Source organism: Molossus molossus, unplaced genomic scaffold (assembly GCF_014108415.1).
Source record: "Molossus molossus isolate mMolMol1 unplaced genomic scaffold, mMolMol1.p scaffold_m16_p_8, whole genome shotgun sequence".
NCBI classification, from domain to species: domain Eukaryota; kingdom Metazoa; phylum Chordata; class Mammalia; order Chiroptera; family Molossidae; genus Molossus; species Molossus molossus.
Window position 1 is genome coordinate 94,660,975 of NW_023425402.1, and position 19,280 is coordinate 94,680,254.

General features: G+C 42.1%; 1 protein-coding gene across 1 annotated transcript in view; it reads left to right on the top strand.

The window, feature by feature from the left end:
- The window catches only part of UTRN (utrophin), a 466,391-nt gene that overhangs the window by 100,227 nt on the left and 346,884 nt on the right, over positions 1–19,280 (top strand). The window contains exons 4-7 of the mRNA XM_036248256.1: positions 14,332–14,424; positions 15,853–15,930; positions 16,268–16,360; positions 18,352–18,524. Coding sequence (XP_036104149.1) covers positions 14,332–14,424; positions 15,853–15,930; positions 16,268–16,360; positions 18,352–18,524 — 437 coding nt within the window. The remainder of the gene's footprint in view (positions 1–14,331; positions 14,425–15,852; positions 15,931–16,267; positions 16,361–18,351; positions 18,525–19,280) is intronic.

A 19,280-nucleotide genomic window follows, 5' to 3' on the forward strand; every position in this document is an offset into this window, starting at 1 on the left:
ACGAAGGGGAATGAAGAGGCAGGGCAGCTACTTCTCCTTTTATTTCTCCTTTATTAAACAAAGAAACTGGCTTTTTATTTACCTTTACATTATCATTGTCAATCCTATGTCTGATGCCTCACCTGGTCCCTGGAATCCTGTCTTTTGAAGAACCGCATTCTTCAAACATGTCCACTGCTCTGCCAGGTGTGCACAGGTGGACTGAGCTGTGGTCTGCATAGTCTGCCTGCAGACCTGGCCTGATGCGCAGTGGGGCTGGGCTTTATTCAGCTAACACCCTTGCCTGGTTATTGTCCGTAGAGTCCATAAGTGGCCCTGGCTCTGACCGCCAGGTGTGTGAGCCCCACATATGGGTCCTTATCATTGCAGTTTTATGAGCACTAGCTCAGTGACTGTGCTTAGCAAATCAAGGTAAAAATTCTGTTACTTGCTGTGATGACTCCTGATGCTCTGAAAGGCATTTATGTGCTCTACCTTTTGTTTTATAGCATACTGTAATTGTTGTTGTTGTTGTTGTTAATCCTCACCCAAGGATATTTTCCCATTGATTTTTTGATAAAGTGGAAGGGAAGGAGGGAGGGAGGGAGGAAGAGAGAGAGAGAGAGAGAAACATTGATGTGAGAGAAACACGAGACACATTGGCTAGTTGCCTCCCACATGACCCCGACCAGGACTGGGGGTCGAGCCTGCAACCCAGGTACGTGCCATTGACTGGGAATTGAACCCAAGACCCTCAGTCTGAGGGCTGATGCTTTAACCACTGAGCCAAACCAGCCAAGGTGGCATACTGTGATTTTTAAGGTACATGCACATTCATTTGTTTGATTCCTCTATAAACACTGCAGAAGTCATTGCTCTGTAGGTAGTAGGGTGTTAGTGTGATCACCCAAGCCGTCTGTTTCTGTTTCTCTCTTTCTCCCTCCTTCTCTCCCTCTGTCCTCCCAGACAAGCTTCTAAATGGAATCTTATTCATTTATCAAGATCTTGTGGTCACCACCATGATTTCTGAAAGAGGAATTAAGAAATAAGCCCTGTACTCACTAATTCCTTAAGTGACTGTAACACATTTCGCTGGTTTCCCTTTGTCAAGGTGCTTAAGGACTTCTTAAGGCTTTTCATTAAACTCATTCTGCTTCCAGTCAAAAGCCATGCTGTTTTCATTCTTCCACCAGGGAGTTTAATGTCTTCTTTGTAGATGTTGCTGATCACACAGTCTTCATCTCAGTGGTTAAGGTACACATTTTATAATTGTGATGAACCTAATTTCATCTGTTTACTTAATCTGGACTAGAGACACCATCCTTTTAAAAAAATATATTATTTATTATATACAATAATACACATTACAAAAAATTAGGCAATAGAAGACACTTTTTTCAACCACTTTTAATGCCACTACCAAGAGACAAGCAGAAAATCTTTTGTTGTAAAATACTTAACATACATGTACAAGTAAACATATTATAATTAAGTAAAATGACATTGTATATAGTACTCACTGACACATTATTGATTTTTAAGAAAATGAAGAATTGTGAGAGCCAAGAAGGGTGCTACATTTGTATTACTACTAGATGGGATTTATAAACTACAGATTCTGATTCTAAAAATATTAAAAATAAAGATTACTTAATTCTTTTTGAATTTTTAAAATAACCAATCCCTTGCAAAAAACAATCACTCAAAAAAAAAAAAAAAAAAAGGCGGGGGTGGGGTGGGAGAAAAAATGGCGGTAGAATGAATGGAAGCTACACAGACAATCTCTCCCAGGACCAAATGGGAATTACTACTAAAATAAAGCCAAATTGTTGGGAAAAAGCAACAGAAAAGCTGCGGGAGAGGACCATATAGCCAGGGACACTGGTAGGATCTGCAGAGGCATGAGAGGGCGGGCTGGGAGCCCACGGACAGCAGTGGTCTTAGCTGTGTGCAGTGCCCTCGGGGTTAAAATCTCAAGCTGGCTCCACAGCGCAGAGGGCTAGGACAGAGCATTAGATTGGCTACAGCCACTCACCTTGAGCTCTGGCAGAGGGAGGGCAGACTGGACTGAAACTCTGTGGGGACTCCCAGGATTTGGAGGGCACTCAGAGTTTTTGCTGAGTCTCGGCCACACAGGACAGTGGCCAGCTTGCTCCTTCCCAGAGCTGTGGGGAAAAGCAGCAGCTCCTCCCTCAGAGATTCAACCTGGTAAGCCAAAGAAATGCAAATTGAGGCTCATTAACGACAAGTATCTGCCCCACCCTCTGGAAATCCTCTCACACAGAACACCAGAGGGTTACATCCCAAGGCCCTGAGTAACTGAGACTAATAGCCTCCAGGCAAAAAGCTAGAGGATAACTGAACCTTTCCTGGGATTACAAATCTACCCAGAAAAGTAAGCCTTGACAGTGGTGTTTAACATGGGTCCTCCCACACTCATCCAAACTTAATAGAGGGAGCCACAAATAGCAGAACACCAACACCCAAAGGGAAAATTTGGCAGGCTTCAAAATCCACTGAGGTAGCCAAAATGGTGAAACAAAGAAACAAATCTCAAATGAAAGAACAAGAGAACTCTACCAAAGATGAGGTAAATGAAATGCAGTTAAGCAAGTTATCAGAGCTAAAGTTCAGAGCCATGATTTAGAGGAAGCTCAACAGCATGAGTGAAGATACCAACACCATGAGTAACGATATAGAAACATTGAAAACCAACCAAGTAGAAATGAAGAATGACATAGCAGAAATAAAAAACACATTGGAAGGACTAACCAGTAGAGTAGAGACCAGATCAGTGAATTAGAAGACAGGGTGGAAAAAATCAACCAATCAGAAAACCAAAAAGAAAAACAAAAAAGAGGAAGATAGATTAAGAGAATTGTGGGACAACTGGAAATGTAATAACATTTGCATCATAGAAGTCCCCAAAGAAGAAGAAAATGAGCAAGGGTTAGATAATATATTTGAAGAAATAGTGACAGAAAACTTCCCTAATTTGCATTCAAGTTCAAGAAGCACAGAGAGCCCTAAGTAAGAAGAACCCAAACAAACCCACACCAAGACACATAGCAATTAAAATGTCAAAAATTAAAGACAAACAGAGAACCCTAAAGGTAGCAAGAGATAAGCAATAGGTTACCTAGAAAGGAACCCGCATAAGGCTCTCAGCTGACTTCTCAACAGAAACACTGCAGGCCAGAAGGAAATGGTATGAAGTAATCAAGGACATGAAAAACAGGGATCTGAATCCAAGACTACTCTATCCAGCAAGACTATCATTCAAAATGAAGGTAAAATAAAGAGCTTCCCAGACAAAAAAGAAAGAAAAAAAAAAAAGGCTAAGGGAATACATTAGCAGCAAACCAGCACTGCAAGAAATGTTAAAAGTACTGCTGTAATTAGTTGAAGAAATAGGAAGAAAAATAGAACCACACTAAACAAAAATGGCAATAAATAAGTACATATAAATAATCACCTTAAATGTAAATGGATTGAATGCTCCGATAAAAAGACACAGAGTATCTGACTAGATAAGAAAGCATGACTCACAAGTATATTGTTTACAAGAGACTCACCTCACAACAAAAGACTCATGTAGGTTGAAAGTAAAGGGATGGAAAAAAATCTTTCAAGCAAATGGAAAGGAAAAAACAGCTGGGGTAGCAATATTCATATCTGATAAATTAGATTTCAAAATGAAGGCCATAACTAGAGACAAAGAAAGCCACTACATAATATTGAAAGTATCTATACACGAGGAAGATATAACTTTGGTAAACATATATGAACCCAATATTGAAGCACTAAAATATATTAAAATCTTCTGGAGGACTTCAAAGGAGAAATCGACAGCAATACAATCATAGCAGGGGACTTCAACACCCCGCTGACATCACTGGATAGATCCTCTAGACAAAAAATTAACAAGGAAGCAGAAACTCTAAAAGAAGCACTAGACCAAATGGATTTAATAGATATCTACAGAGAATTACACCCCAAAACTGCAGAATTCACATTCTTCTCAAGTGCATATGGGACATTCTCAAAGATAGACCACATGTTAGGACACAAAGTCTCTAAAAGTCAAGAAGATTGAAATCATATCAAGCATCTTCTCAGATCATAATGGCATGAAACTAGAAATCAGTTGCAACAAGAACATGCAAAAACATTTGAAAACATGGAGGCTAAATAGCATGTTATCAAACAATGAATGGGTTACCGAGGAGAATAAGGAAGAAATAAAAAACTTCATGGAGACCAATGAAAATGAACACACACAACACAAAATCTATGGGATGCAGCGAAAGCAGTTCTGAGAGGGAAGTTCATAGCACTACAGGCCTCCCTCAAGAAACAAGATAAATTTCTAATAGACTAACCTCACAACTTAAAGAACTAGAAAGCCAACAAAATGAAAACTCCAGAGCAAGTAGAAGGAAGGAAATAGTAAAGATCAGAGCAGAAATAAATGACAAAGAGACCAAAAAAACAATTCAAAGGATCAAGGAAACAAAGAGCTGGTTTTTCAAAAAGATAAACAAGATTGATGGACCCTTAGCTAGACTCAACAAGAAACAGAGAGAGAACCCAAATACACAAAATCAGAAATGAAAGAGGAGAAGTAATAACTGACACCACAGAAAAAGAAAAGATTATTAAATACTATAAACAATTATATGATAACAAATTGGACAATCTAAGCAAATTGGACAAATTTCTAGAAACACATAGTCTCCCAAAACTGAACCGGAATGAGATAGAAAACTTGAACAGACCAATAACAGGAAATTGAAGATGTAATCAAGACTCTCCCTGCAAACAAAAGCCCGGGCCCAGACAGCTTCACGGGGGAGTTTTATCGAACATTCAAAGAAGAACTAATACCCATTCTCCTCAAACTATTCCTAGAAATTCAAGAAGAAGGAAGACTTCCAGTCTTGTTTTATGAAGCCAGCATAATTATAATTCCAAAACCAGAAAAAGACACTAGAAATAAAGATAACTACAGGCCAATATCCCTGATGAACATAGATGCCAAAATCCTGAACAAAATACTAGCAAATCAGATCCAGCAATACATCAAAAAAATTATTCACCATGACCAAGTGGGATTCATCCCAGGGATGCAAGACTGGTACAATACTCGCAAATCAATAAATGTGATACACACATAAACAAACTAAAAGATAAAAACCATATGATCATATTAGTAGACGCTGAAAAATCATTTGACAAAATCCAGCACCCATTTCTGTTAAGAATGTTCAGCAATTTGGGAGTAGAGAGATCATATTTTGACATAATAAAGGCCATATATGAAAGACCTACAGCCTACATCACACTCAATGCACAAAAACTAAAAACATTTCTCTTAAGAACAGACAAAAATGCCCACTTTTGCTACTCTTATTTAACATAGTACTGGAAGTCTTAGCTACAGCAAGACTTGAAGAAAAAATAAAAGGGATTCAAATTGGAAAAGAGGAAGTAAAACTATCATTATTTGCAGATGACATGATATTATACATAGAAAATTCTAAAGACTCCACCAAAAATCTACTAGACTTAATAAATGAATTTGGCAAAGTAGCAGGATACAAAATTAATGTCAAGAAATCAATGCATTCTTTAAAAAAATTTTTTTTCTTTATTGATTTTAGAGAGAGAGGAAGGGAGAGGGAGAGAGACAGAAACATCGATGCGAGAGAACATCAATCGGTCGCCTCCTGCATGCTCCTCAATGGGAATCGGGCCCACAACCTGGGCATGTGCTCTGATCAGGAATCGATCTGGTGATCTCTTGGTGCATGGGTCGATGCTCAATGCATTCTTATAAACCAATGATGAACTCACAGAAAGAGAAACTAAAAAAAAACAATCCCATTTATCATCGTGGCAAAAAAATTAAGACACCTAGGAATAAATATAACCAAAGTAAAGGACCTATTTGCAGAAAACTATAGGACATTGAAAAAAAAAATAGAGGAACATATTAAAAAGTGGAAGCACATACCTTGTTCATGGATTGGAAGAATTAACATCATTAAAATGTCCATACTACCCAAAGCAATTGATAGATTCAGTGCAACCCCATCAAAATACCAATGACATATTTCACAAAACTAGAACAAATACTTTAAAAATTCATTTGGAACCAACAAAGACCCCAAATAGCCACAGCAATCTTGAAAAAGAAGGACAAAATAGACAGGATCACAATATCAGATATCAGGTTATACTACAAAGCTACTGTAATCAAAACAGCCTGGCACTGGCACAAGATCAGTGGAATAGAACAGAGAACCCAGAAATTGATCCAAAACATTATGCTCAATTAATATTTGACAAAGGTGGCAAGAGTATACAATGGAGTAATGATAGCCTCTTTAATAAATGGTGTTGGGAAAATTGAACAGCTACATGCAGAAAAATGAAACTAGACCATCAACTTACACCACACACAAGAATCAACTCAAAATGGATCAAAGACTTAAATGTGACTCATGAATCCATAAAAATCCTAGAAGAAAGTGTAGGCAACAAAATTTCAGACATTACACACAGCAGAATTTTCAGTGATACACCACCTAAGGCAACAGAAACAAAGGAGAAAATGAATACATGGGACTACATCAAACTCAAAAGTTTCAAAACAGCAAAAGAAACAACCATCAAAGTGGAAAGGCAACCCACTGTATGGGAGAGCATAATTGCCAATGATACATTAGATAAGGGGTTAATTTCCAAAATATATAGAGTGCTCATACAGCTCAACAAAAGGAAGACAAAGAACCCAATTAAAAAATGGGCAGAGGACATAAATAGACACCTCTCCAAACAGGACATACAAATGGCCAAGAGAAATGAAGAAATGCTCAACATCACTAATCATCAGAGAGATGCAAATTAAAATAACAATGAGGTATCACCTCACACCTGTCAGAGTGGCAGCCATCAACAAAGCATCAAACAACAAGTGTTGTCAAGGGTGTGGAGAAAAGGGGACTCTAGTACACTGCTGGTGGAATGTAGACTGGTGCAGCCCCTATGGAAAACACTATGGTGTCACCTCAAAAAATTAACAATTGAATTGCCATTTGACCCAGTGACCCCACTTCTAGGAATATATCGTAGGAAGTCTGAAAACACCAATCAGAAAGAATATATGTACCCCCATGTTTGTAGCAGCACTATTTACAATAGCTAAGATCTGGAAACAGCCCAAATGTACATCAGTAGAAGAATGGATAAAAGGGCTGTGGTACATATACACAATGGAGTACTATGCACTTGTAAGAAAGAAAGATGTCTTATCCTTTGAGATGACATGGAGGGACCTGGAAAGTGTTATACTAAGTGAAACAAGCCATGCAGAGAGACAAATATCACGTGATCTCACTTATTTGTGGAATATAATGAACATAACAGTCTGATGTACAGGATAGACCCAGAGACATGGAAGTAGGGTATAGACTGACAATCCCCAGAAGAGTGGCTGTTGGGGGAGAGATAAACCACAGAACTTATATGCATGTATGTTTAACCAATGGACATGGACAACAAAGCTCAGGATGCTTCGGGGAGGGTGGGGGAGGAGGGTGTCAATGGGGTAAAAAGGAGAAACATCTGTAACAAAAATAAATTTAAAAAAGAGAGAGAGAGAGAACGAGACTATGAAAATTACAATGTTATCAGGTACACTGGGGCATACCTTTTCAGTTGATCAGGGGCATCCCATTAATCTCAGATAAACCTGAGAAGAATGCAAATACATCATGGTATATATGCTGTAGATGTATGTGTGTACGTATGTATGTCATAAACAGTGGGGATGGTCATTGAATTGCGTATACTGCCTTGAATCCTGTTTTAAAGTTGGTAGAGTATAAATAAATAACAGAATAGCCAACAGTGTCAAAGGCACACATTTATTGTTCATTTGTAAGATACCATCATTTTGTTGTAAAAGCATTTAAGAACTTAACTTTGCAGTTTTTATTATGCACAGTTATAACTTGATTACTTATAAAGGGATTAGGTGAATCATAGGACAGATTATATCTCTGTACTGTATCTGTTACTTGGCACAGATGTGGCAGAACCCAACTAGTTTATAGTCCTTCTTGATGTGCTCACCGTGCGTCCTTGTTGCTGGTTCTGTGAGGTCTGTTGAAACTCTGAGTGCCTTGAAGGCAAAGACTGCATTTGTCAGCTGGGCTGGTCACCTCCAGACTAGCACACCGCAGATAGGTGGCATCAGTCAGTCTTCCAAGGGAAGGTCAAGCCCCAGGTCCATCTTTGGTTTCTTTGTTGTTGGTGGAGAGAATGAGCGCTTCATCCTTTTAAGAACTCCAAACTTCACTTCCTACATTTTATTTTCTTATTCAATCTTTTACAGATTTTTTTTTCTATTACTTCTACTACTGAAAAACTTGACCTCTGATGGAAATAATTATGATTTGGGAGTACTGAAAAAGTGGAAAATACATTATCAGATTAGAGAAAGGGTGGGGGCTAGATCACAGAGGATCTTTTGTTTGGAATTTGGCTTGTCTCTGTCTATAATGGGAGTCCATTAAATATCTAGGTTAAAACAGGGACATGGCCTGATGTGATCTGCACCTTAAAATTAGAGTTATTCTGGCTCCGTGCAGAAGAAGAAATCAGCATAGTGCTGGAGACGTGCACTGGAGTGATGGTAGGGAGAATGTGTTTTTGGAAGTAGAAATGAGAGATGGGGAGTGAGTGAAAGGGAAATAATCTGGCATGACTCCTTTGTTTTTTGGTTTGAGCAGGTATAATGACTTTCTGGTATTTTGCATACAGTCATTTTCCCTAATCTGTGGGTGGCGTTGGTATTGGTGTTGGTGTTGGTGGCGGTGTTGGTGGTGGTAGGGGTGGTGTTGGTGGTGTTGGTGGTGGATGGTAGGGGTGGTGGTGGTGGTGGTGGGTAAGGGTCGTGGTGGTGGTGGTGGTGGTCATGGTGGTTGATGGTAGTGGTGTTGGTGGTGGTAGGGGTGGTGGTGGTGGTGGTGGTGGTGGTGGTCATGGTGGTTGATGGTAGTGGTGTTGGTGGTGGTAGGGGTGGTGGTGGTGGTGGTGGCAGTGTTGGTGGTGGTAGGGGTGTTGGTGTTGGTGGTGGTGGTGGTAGGGGTGGTGTTGGTGGTGTTGGTGGTGGATGGTAGGGGTGGTGGTGGTGGTGGTGGGTAAGGGTCGTGGTGGTGGTGGTGGTGGTCATGGTGGTTGATGGTAGTGGTGTTGGTGGTGGTAGGGGTGGTGGTGGTGGTGGTGGTGGTGGTGGTCATGGTGGTTGATGGTAGTGGTGTTGGTGGTGGTAGGGGTGGTGGTGGTGGTGTTGGTGGTGGTAGGGGTGGTGGTGGTGTGTGTGTGTGTGTGTGTCCTTTCCACAGAGATTATCGATTCCTCAGAGGACTCACAGTTGACTAATCTTATTCTTCACCTGCATGAGGTTCTGTCCTATGCAGAGATTGCTAACCAGTCACTCTGTGATCTGGGATGCCTGTAGACAAAATTTATTTATCTGGTACAGTGTTTTAGGAAATACATATATCTGCAGATGACACATATAACTTCAGATTTCCAGCTTTTTTTAAAAAGCCAGACGTCTTAACAAATTCCCACATGGCCCACCACTAGCTGGAGCTGAGCCCTGCCTGCTGCTTTTAGCCTTCAGAGCTGGCTGGTTCCCCAGGCATGACGGGCCATCAGTTTCTTTCTCCCCGTTGCCGTCGCATGTATGTGTCACGTGTCTGTGCAGCCCTGCCTTCCCACAGACTCAGTTTCTCCTCTGCACTGTGGGGATCGTTTCCTTTGACATCTAGGAGCTTCAGCACCCCAGCCGCAGCTATTCACGCGGGTTCCTCCAGGCAAAGAGGTGGTGTCGAACTGGCATCAAGGGAGGGAGAAGTACGGGGGAGGGGACGAGAGGAAGGGGTGACCGGAGGGCCACCTGCAGCTTCTCTCTTGGAATCATGCCATGTGGTTGCCGTTTCGATTTTTTTTTAAGGTTAAATGTGACCCAAGACTTATCTACCAAGATTATTCATTTGTATTACTTTGTATTTATTGGAAAACTATGGAAACCCTCTCTTGTGAATGGGGAGGTTGACCTGAACTTGGCATTTCTGCAGGGCCAGGCACAAAGGAAGTTTTCGACACACATTTGTCTGATTGAATTATTAAGCTGTATTCTCTCTGCTGGAGAAGTCTCTGCAGATACTTCTTTGTGAAAAATTAAAAATCTAAACAAGAGGTTAACTGTCGGGAAGAATGTTTTTATTTTCATGAAATGATGACTTCTGACCTTCCCGAACTGTTTCTCAGGGCGGAGCCCGTGCTCGGAGCCCGTGAGAGCACCAGCTAAGCTTTAGAGTTCGGTTCATGGAAATGTGATCTGCATGCACCTTGTGGCCCTCTTGGGGCATCATTGAATATAATTCCCTCTGCTCCCTCTCCCCCACCATCGGATATTTCCTTCCTTGTGTCTTGCAGTCCTGTGACCGCATCATTTTAGCTGCAGTTTAGCACAGACTTTGAGAACCTGGACTCAGAACTGAATTTTGTGGTATCAGATCCCAGTTCTGACTCTCAGTTGTCATGTCACCTCTATGTCTCAGTTTCCCTACCTTAAAATACTATTGTAAAGAAACAAGTTACACAGGTAAATAATACCTAATCTAAATCTCTGTAAATCTCAGAATGTGTCTAAGTCTGCTATTACTATGTTGAAGAACATCTCCCATTTCCACTCTCTGTTTTGCTATGGCCCACGAGCTAAGAATGGTTTTCATGTTTTTAGGTGGTTGCAGAAATTGAAAAGAAGAATAAAGATTTTGTGACGTATGGACATTATATGAAATTCAGATTCCGAGTCCACAAATAAAGCTTTATTGGAACCCAGGCAACACTCCGACCAGCTTACTGTCTCTGTAACCTCTGTGGCTGCTCTTACATTGCAGCAGGGTAACGGTTTCAGGGGAGACCGGCCACCCGGCCCACAGGCCACACCTGGTGCTCCCTGGACCATACAGACACGTTTTTTGACCCCGCCGCGTGCCCGGAGCACTGAGTCACCTGCAGGTGTTCCTCTCCAGGTTCAACTCACTGTTCGGCCTAGGCTGGGTCTTTCCCTCCAGATCTGGGACATTCCTAACGTGTCTTTGTTGGGGACATGTCGTACGAGGTACTGCTTGGCCATCTGTGTGGTGAGCGTGGCTGTGTTTCTCTGTAATTCTGAGCCATGGTTTTGGGTTTGGATGAGGCAGGTCCCTTCCTTCACTGTGTCAGGGAGGAGGTTCATGGGCTGTGTTCTGTCCTCTGGCCATCCAGCAGGTGCACGTGGGCCTTCTGAGGGCACCAGGTGGGGTGAGTACGCTCGGGTGGCAGCACACCCGGGGTGGGTGGGGCAGTGCTGGGAGCAGGGGACGGTGCGGAACATATTCGTTAGTGGTGGTGGTGCCAGCAATATTTGTCTGAAATTTTGAAACAGAATAAAGAAAGAGTTGTTACTGGAGTGTTCTTGTTTTTAAAGGAGATAAAGGCATTGGTTACCCTTGTGTGGGTGAGTGACTTCTAGAAAGGCTGGGTGTGTCTCAGTCATCTTTGTTTCAACAGAATGCTCCACAGGGGACTTGGCAACATTTGTTGCCCACTAAACAAATGAATGAATTGGGTAAGAGAGAGAGTGAAGAGACTGTCTCATCCAGGAAAATCGATGCTACCTCTTACTGAATGCCTCCCAGTTCACTACCGAGCAGCAGTGGACATAAGGGAGAATCCAGTGAGCTTGCTGCTGAATTACAGCATCTCATGGTGCACACCTGAAGCAAGGCACGCTCTCCTGTTAGCACATTCATTCTTTTGTTTTTAAATCCTCACCCAAGGACATTTTTCCATTTATCTTTGGATAGAGTGAGAGGAGAGGGAGGTTGGGAGGGAGAGAGGGAGAGGGAGAGGGAGAGAGGGGGAAGGAGAGAGAAGTATCGACATGAGATGGACACACAGACTGGCAGCATCCCGCATGACCCTGGCCAGGGACGAACCACAACCGAGGTACGTGCCCTTGGCTGGAATCAAACCCGCGACTCATTGGTCCATGAGCCCAAGTTCTACCTTTGAGCCAAACCGGCCAAGGCTCGCCTTAGTTTTTAATAGATGAGCAAATAGACACAGAAAGACCAAGTAACTTGCCTAAAGTTATACGATGGCTAAGAAGCTGTTCTTGTTACAGTGAGGTCATCAACAGACTTTCATGATTAGTTGTAATATGGACAGATAGTTAATGTACTTTATCTTACATTATGCTGCTTCATCCTGTGTATAAATGGATGGTGAATTTGAGGAGGGTCAGTGCTGCCTGGGTATGACTTAGCTGCCCTTGCCGTCCAATCCTAAGACGCTGTCCGTGCTTAGATGTCCCTGTTGTTTCTCTCGGGGACCTGACCCCTGTGCTTGTCTCCTCGCTCTGAGACGGGTGCTCTGCCTGGCTGGAAGGGAACCCGGCTGTTTGGTGGCATGTTGCTGAAGTGTACTTTGGTTGGCGGAGAGCGGGGGAGGTAAGGGGCAGCCGGTGAGCAGGGCCACGTCTGCCCTTCGCTTTCCCTGAGGGCGGGCAGGCAGGATTCAACACGCGGGAAACTCGCCCCTGTCTGCCTTCGGAAGGCCCCTGCCTCTGCACCGTGTCTCCTGCCTCGTGCAAGTCGTTGTTGTTGCTGTGGTGGTGGTTCCTGTGTGTGTGCCCTCGACACCTCTGCTGCTCGTGAGAAGGGCAACGGCAGGCGAGATGAGCCAGTTTATTCCTTACTGATGCTTTGCTGAAACTTTGCCTCATTTAGAGTGTTTGGACTGAGGAAAAGCCACATGCTAGAAATCGTTAGTTGACTATACATTGCACTCAATTAAAAAATGTAATGGATCAGGAGGAGAGGAAAAAAGGGTTAACTGTGAAGTTTTAGGAAACCACAGGATGGCTTCCTTCCACCTCCTCCATTGCAAGCTCAGTAAAATTTTGCTTCATATGACTTTATGTATAAGTTTTGTAAGGTGAAAAGGGAAGAAAGTAAAATAATTACTGGTTCTAAAATGTCTTTATTATTAAAAGGAGCTAAAGCCATCAATCTCTGTGGAGGTTTCCTATGACAAGGGAGCAATCTGATACAACACGATGATACAGTATTTATTACAGTGGGCTTTATAGTTTTCTGACTTATTCCTGTAGTATAAATTATTTGATCTTTACTATAACCTGTGATTTAGAAAGAGGTTAAATAGCTGACTTAGGTTCACCAGCAAATTAATGGTTAAACTGGGATTAAAACTGAGCTTCCTGGTTTTCTGTGTGGTAATCCACCTGTTGCAGACCAGATCACACACACAGACAGGATGCGATCTGCCTGGGATCGGGTGGGATGTTCTGTTTCAGACACTAGAGTACGTTTCTCAGTGAAACGGATGCTATTTGTCAGCCAGGGATGAGAGTATGAGATTTAAGAATTCTATAAGCTTTGTCATTCAAAACACTGCACTGATACTGGACTTCAACACAGAGCTCAAAGTGTCTGAACCATTCAGAAGTGAATGGCTAGAGATCTAGACCTAGCACCCGAGAGCTGAAATTGATGGCGAGAGCTAAAGTGAATGCTCCCATAATGGAAACACAGAAAGACATGATCATACCATGAATGTAAGCGCGGTGATGGAGTGAGGATTCGCCCATTTTCATTGGCCTCTGCACCCAGGTGTTTGTACAGTCATTTATATCTTTACTACATCTTGTTACTGTTCCTTCTCAGGACTATATGCCATCTGCAAGGCATACTGACACTAACCACAGCCTTATTTGCTCCCTCACTAAGAAATAATGCAATTTAAGTCCTTTAGCTTACATTTATAATGAGAGTTCAAAGTTCTCTGTATTTGTTTTTGTTCTTTTTATACCAGGCAAACTCGAACAGTCAGCTGATCATCTAGAATTATTTTTTTTAATCTTCACCCGAGGACATTTTTGCATTTACCTTCAGATAGAGCGGGAGGGAGAAAGGGATGAAGAGAGAGAGAAACATAGATGTGAGAGAGACACATCGACTGGTCGCCACCCACACGACCCCAGCTGGTGCCGGGGACAAACTGCAACCGAGGTGCGTGCCCTTAGTGGGAACCGAACCCGGGTCTCTCTGGACCGCGGGCCAACACTCCAACCGCCGAGCCAAACTGGCCAGGGCAATCATCTAGAATTACTAATTAGAAAAAAATAAACTGTTCATTTGTTTGCCAGGCACATATGAAATTGTTGCTACTGAATTAACTGGTATTTTCCTGTTTCTTATATAGAGTGGAAAACCACCCATCAGTGATATGTTCACAGATCTCAAAGATGGGAGGAAACTCTTGGATCTCCTGGAAGGCCTCACAGGAACATCACTGGTGAGAGGAATCACCTTAGAACCGGGCCAGTGGGGTGCCTGACTCTGATCATTCGTGGTACTTGATGTCTCCTGGGGCTGCTTAATATGTAAAAGCTGAAATTTGAATGTTTAAAAAAATTATTATTATTTTTTATCCTCACCTGAGGACATTTTGGCATTTATCTTCAGATAGAGCGGGAGGGAGAGAGTGAGGAAAAGAGAGAGAGACTTTGATGTGAGAGAGACACATCTACTGGTTGCCACCCACACGACCCCAACCGCGCTGGGGACCAACTGCAACCGAGGTACGTGCCTTTAGCAGACATCAAACCTGGGACCCTCTGGTCCATGGGTCAATGTTCTAACCACTGAGCAACTGGCCAGGGCTAAAAAAAATGTTTTAATAAATATTTAGGCTTTCCGGGGGGAGGGGGTGGCTCCGTGTTTATTAAAGATAAAATTACTGTTAATATTTATTGCTCTCAGACAGTCCAGTAGAGAATTATAAAGAAGAGTGAATATGTAAAGAGGACATAATGTTTCGAATGGCAGAGCATGTAGAGAAACAAATGTTATGTAACAGATGTTAAAACAAGGTTGTTAAAAACTTATTTTTAACGTTTTTTTAATTTTTATTTTTATTCAGCATTTATTTTTATTCAGCTTTTCAGTATTATCTTTGTGTTTGTTTCTCCATTAAATCCCACTCAATTACTTTATGTGTAAGGTACAGAAATAACTCTGCTAATGAAGAGGATGCATTTTATGAATACAAACTTTAACACTAGAGGCAGCATTACTGTAAAAGGTTTAGAGAGATGCACTCTCAAAGGTGAATTCCTTTCTTACCGAAAGGGGGCTGGGACACTCTCCCTTTTGCCCTCCAGATGGTGGGTAGGCCCTGTGGAGAGGCGGATGCCTCCCTCCGATTAGATTCCTGGCCAGGGAGGCAGAGAGAAGCCACCTAGATCACCTTTCCCCGGGTGGCATGTTTGCCTTCCCAGTGGGCCCCTGTGACGTCAGCTGGAACCTGGGATAGCACCTCGGATCCCCCTGCTCTGTCTACAACTGGTGCAGTGTGGAGGTGACCCCAAACTTGTTCCCACATCAGAATCACCAGGGAATTCTAAAAATTCCAAACCCAGACTACACGGAGACTGGCTAAGTCGCAGTCTTTGGGGGTGGGGTCAGGCAGAGGCATTGGTATTTTTGGAAGCTCCCTGGGAGATGTCAGTGTCCAGACAAGCTGGGGAACTACCACCTCAAGGTGCTGCAGGAGGGGAGTTTCCCCTCCGTGAGCAGCAGCCCCCACGCGGACCCAGAAAGTAGCCTGAGCTGCTGGTGCAGGGGGCTCTCCATGCTGAGTGTACTCTCTGCCCGCCTGTGTGCCACCTTTTGTCCGGATGTGGAGGGACGGTCTCGTTTGATCTTGTGCCTTGTTTTCCAGCCAAAGGAACGTGGTTCCACGCGGGTGCACGCTTTAAATAATGTCAACAGGGTGCTGCAGGTTCTACACCAGAACAATGTAAGTTTGCCCTGTGACCTTTGGGGTTCTCATGCCATCTGGATTTTTGATTGTGGGAACGAGCCACCTGCTCTGTGCGCGGGCATTGACTAATTTTTGGCAACATTTTTCTTATGAGAAGTTTTGAACCTTTTCTATGAGTGAAGGAACGGTGGTGCTTTTTCTGCTTGCTTTATTGATTTCGTAAATAAATAGTCCATTTTTGAGATTTAGGTTTCCCTGCTTCTCCAAAGTGAAATTTCTCTTATCCGTCACGTGTATTGCTGGCCAGGTGTGCTCCAACAAAGCCCTGGGCTTCTGGGGAGAAATGGTCTCAAACCTGATTGTGTGTCTGTAGGTGGATTTGGTGAACATAGGGGGAACTGACATCGTAGACGGGAACCACAAGCTGACTCTGGGGCTGCTTTGGAGCATCATTTTGCACTGGCAGGTAGGACATTTCAACCACTTGTCAATAGACTTCGAAAATGTATCATTTGTGTATTAGTTTCTTGGGGTTGTCGTCGAAATGACCACAAACTGGGTGGCTTCAACGACAGAAATCGTTTCTTCACAGTTCTGGAGGCTCCACACCTGAGATCCAGGTGTCAGCGGGTTGATTGTTCCGAAGCCTCTCTCCTTGGCTTGTAGAAGGTCCCCTTTCCCTGTGCTCCCCCCATGGTCTTCCCTCTGTGTGTGTCCATGTCCCGAGCTTTGCTTCTTGTGCCAAGATACCGGTCATGTAGGATGCGGGTCCCCCATAGGATCTCAGTTTACCTTAATGACCTCTTTCAAGACCCTGTCTCCAAATACAGTCACATTACGAGGTACTAGGGGTTAGGACTTCAACATAGGAAATTTGTGGAGGTCACAGTTCAACTCCTGACGACTGGGAATGGAACAGACCGGCAGCTGCTCAGAAAAAAGCACAGAAAAAAAAAGTGTCTTTTTAAAATAATTGACTTAAAAGAATTCACACTTATCAAAAAGTTGCAAAAATAGCTTAGAGAATTCCCACATACCTTTACTCAGATTCCCCAAATGTTAACAGTTGTCTCTATTTGTGTTCTTTCTCTCTTTGCCTAAATGCTTCAGTGTGTATTTTCTAAAAACAAATTGTTCTCCTAAAATCGAGGAATTCTCTTACGTAGCTACAACCTATTATCATAATATAAAATGTGTACTATAACATTAGTGTTTCTAATGTATTTATCACGTCTCTTTCATCTTCTTTAATCTGAAATAGTTTCTGAGTCTTTCTTTGTGTTTTATGATATGCACATCTTTGAAAAGTACCGAACAGTTACCTTGTAGAATGTCCCTTCGTGTGGGTTTGGCTGATAGTTTCTCATGATTAGATTCAGGTTGTTCATTTTGGGCAGGAATGCCACAAAAGTGACATGGAGTTGTTCCTAGTGCATTCCCCATGAAGCACATACTGTCCATTGGCTTTTTGGGCAGGACTTTCATCATTTGGGTAAAATGGTATTTGCATATGTTTCCACTCTAACGTGACTGCCCTGTGTTATTAAAAATGTCTTGTGAGATATACTTTGAGACTGTAAATATTCAGCTACTTATCAAGTCTTTGTCCGTGAGTTGTAAGAGCCTTCATAATTCTTAGCTGATCAGTTACTATTATGATGCTTGGCAAATAGTAATTTTTCTAATGTCATCATTCTTTCTGCATTCTATTAACTGGCTTCTACTTGCAAGGAATTGCTTTCCCTAGTCTCCTATTTATCTGTCTGCCTTTATCTATCTGCTTTTTTATTCATTCATTCATTGTACACTCAGTGTACACTCATGGATTTTTACATATTTAATAGGTTATAATCTTTTGCTGTTATTAATTTTGATGCTTAAATTTTCCTAGGTTTGGCCCATGTGAATGATCCCCCTTACATCAGCTCTATGTCCTTTTGATATGTCCACATCATTCTTTGAGTACGTCCTTAAAACACCTGTATTACTTTAGAATACTAATGTAAAGGATTAGTTCTTGATTAAAATCAGGAAAGGTGCTTCATTCTTTGATTTTGAATTCAGTCAAAAGTTCTCTCTTACATCCTCATCTTTTGTAGAAAATCAAAACTGAGTTTTCTTCCTATTAAAAGACCTTTGTAAATGTATAGTATTAAAATGTTACTTTTTTAGTGACTATGAAATGTTTATTGTAACCAAACCTAATATAAGTGTTGCTTAAGATATAGAAAATGCGGTAACATATAATGGTGAGGCAAAAATCACCTCTAGATCCTAGTACCTCAAAAATAATCACTGTTAAAAAGGTACTTATCTTTCTAGTGTTTAAAGGAAAAATTGAAATGCATTGAAGACCAAAGACCTGATTCATACGGTTAACTGATGTAGCCGTCCTCATTCAGGGACTTGGTTCCAGCAACTGCTGAGTCATAGGCAGGCCTGGTGTCTCTTTCGCAGGTGAAGGATGTCATGAAGGATGTCATGTCAGACTTGCAGCAGACAAACAGCGAGAAGATCCTGCTGAGCTGGGTGCGCCAGTCCACCCGGCCGTACAGCCAGGTCAACGTCCTCAACTTCACCACGAGCTGGACCGATGGACTCGCCTTCAATGCCCTTCTTCACCGCCATAAGTGAGACATAGTGTTTAGACGTGGGCTTTCCAAGTGTGGGTCCCTCTCCCCTCCCGCGCTATCATCCCTAACGCCACTCTCCTCTCTGCGCACATGCTAACCAAGTGTTTGAAGAAGAAATACCATGGGGAAACGGCCCGTCAGGTCTTTATTCTGTAGGACTTAAACAGCACGGTGCCATGGCCATGGTTCCTTCTGCATATTTATAAGTTAAAAAATGTAGAATAATTCACATAGTTCAATCCCACTCATTCGGCTCTAACCACTAATGAATACAGCTGGTATTCATTCTTATACCAAAGGGAAAGTTCTATAAATTCAGTGCAATACCAATTAAATGTAGAAAATGATTTTTTTTTTTTCATGAAACTTGTAAACAGATTCTAATTATGTGAAAGACAAGGTCCCAAGAAGAGACAGTGCAATTGTGAAGAAGAAGAACCAGGCTGAAGTGCTTCTCAAAGAGAAACCAAAACAATTTATGAAGCTACATTATTTAAGACTATGTGGTACTATAAATACACTAATATAATTATAGGTTGAACCACATGAAATTGCCAGTATTTGACTTTTTTTTTTTTTTTAATCCTCACCTGAGGACATTTTTTGATATTTTGTTCAGATAGAGTGGGAGGGGGAGAGAGAAACACCGACGTGAAAAGGACACATCAAGTGGTTGCCACCCACATGACCCAAACAGGGCCAGGCACAAATTGCAACTGAGGTACGTGCCCTTAGCGGGAACCGAACCCGGGT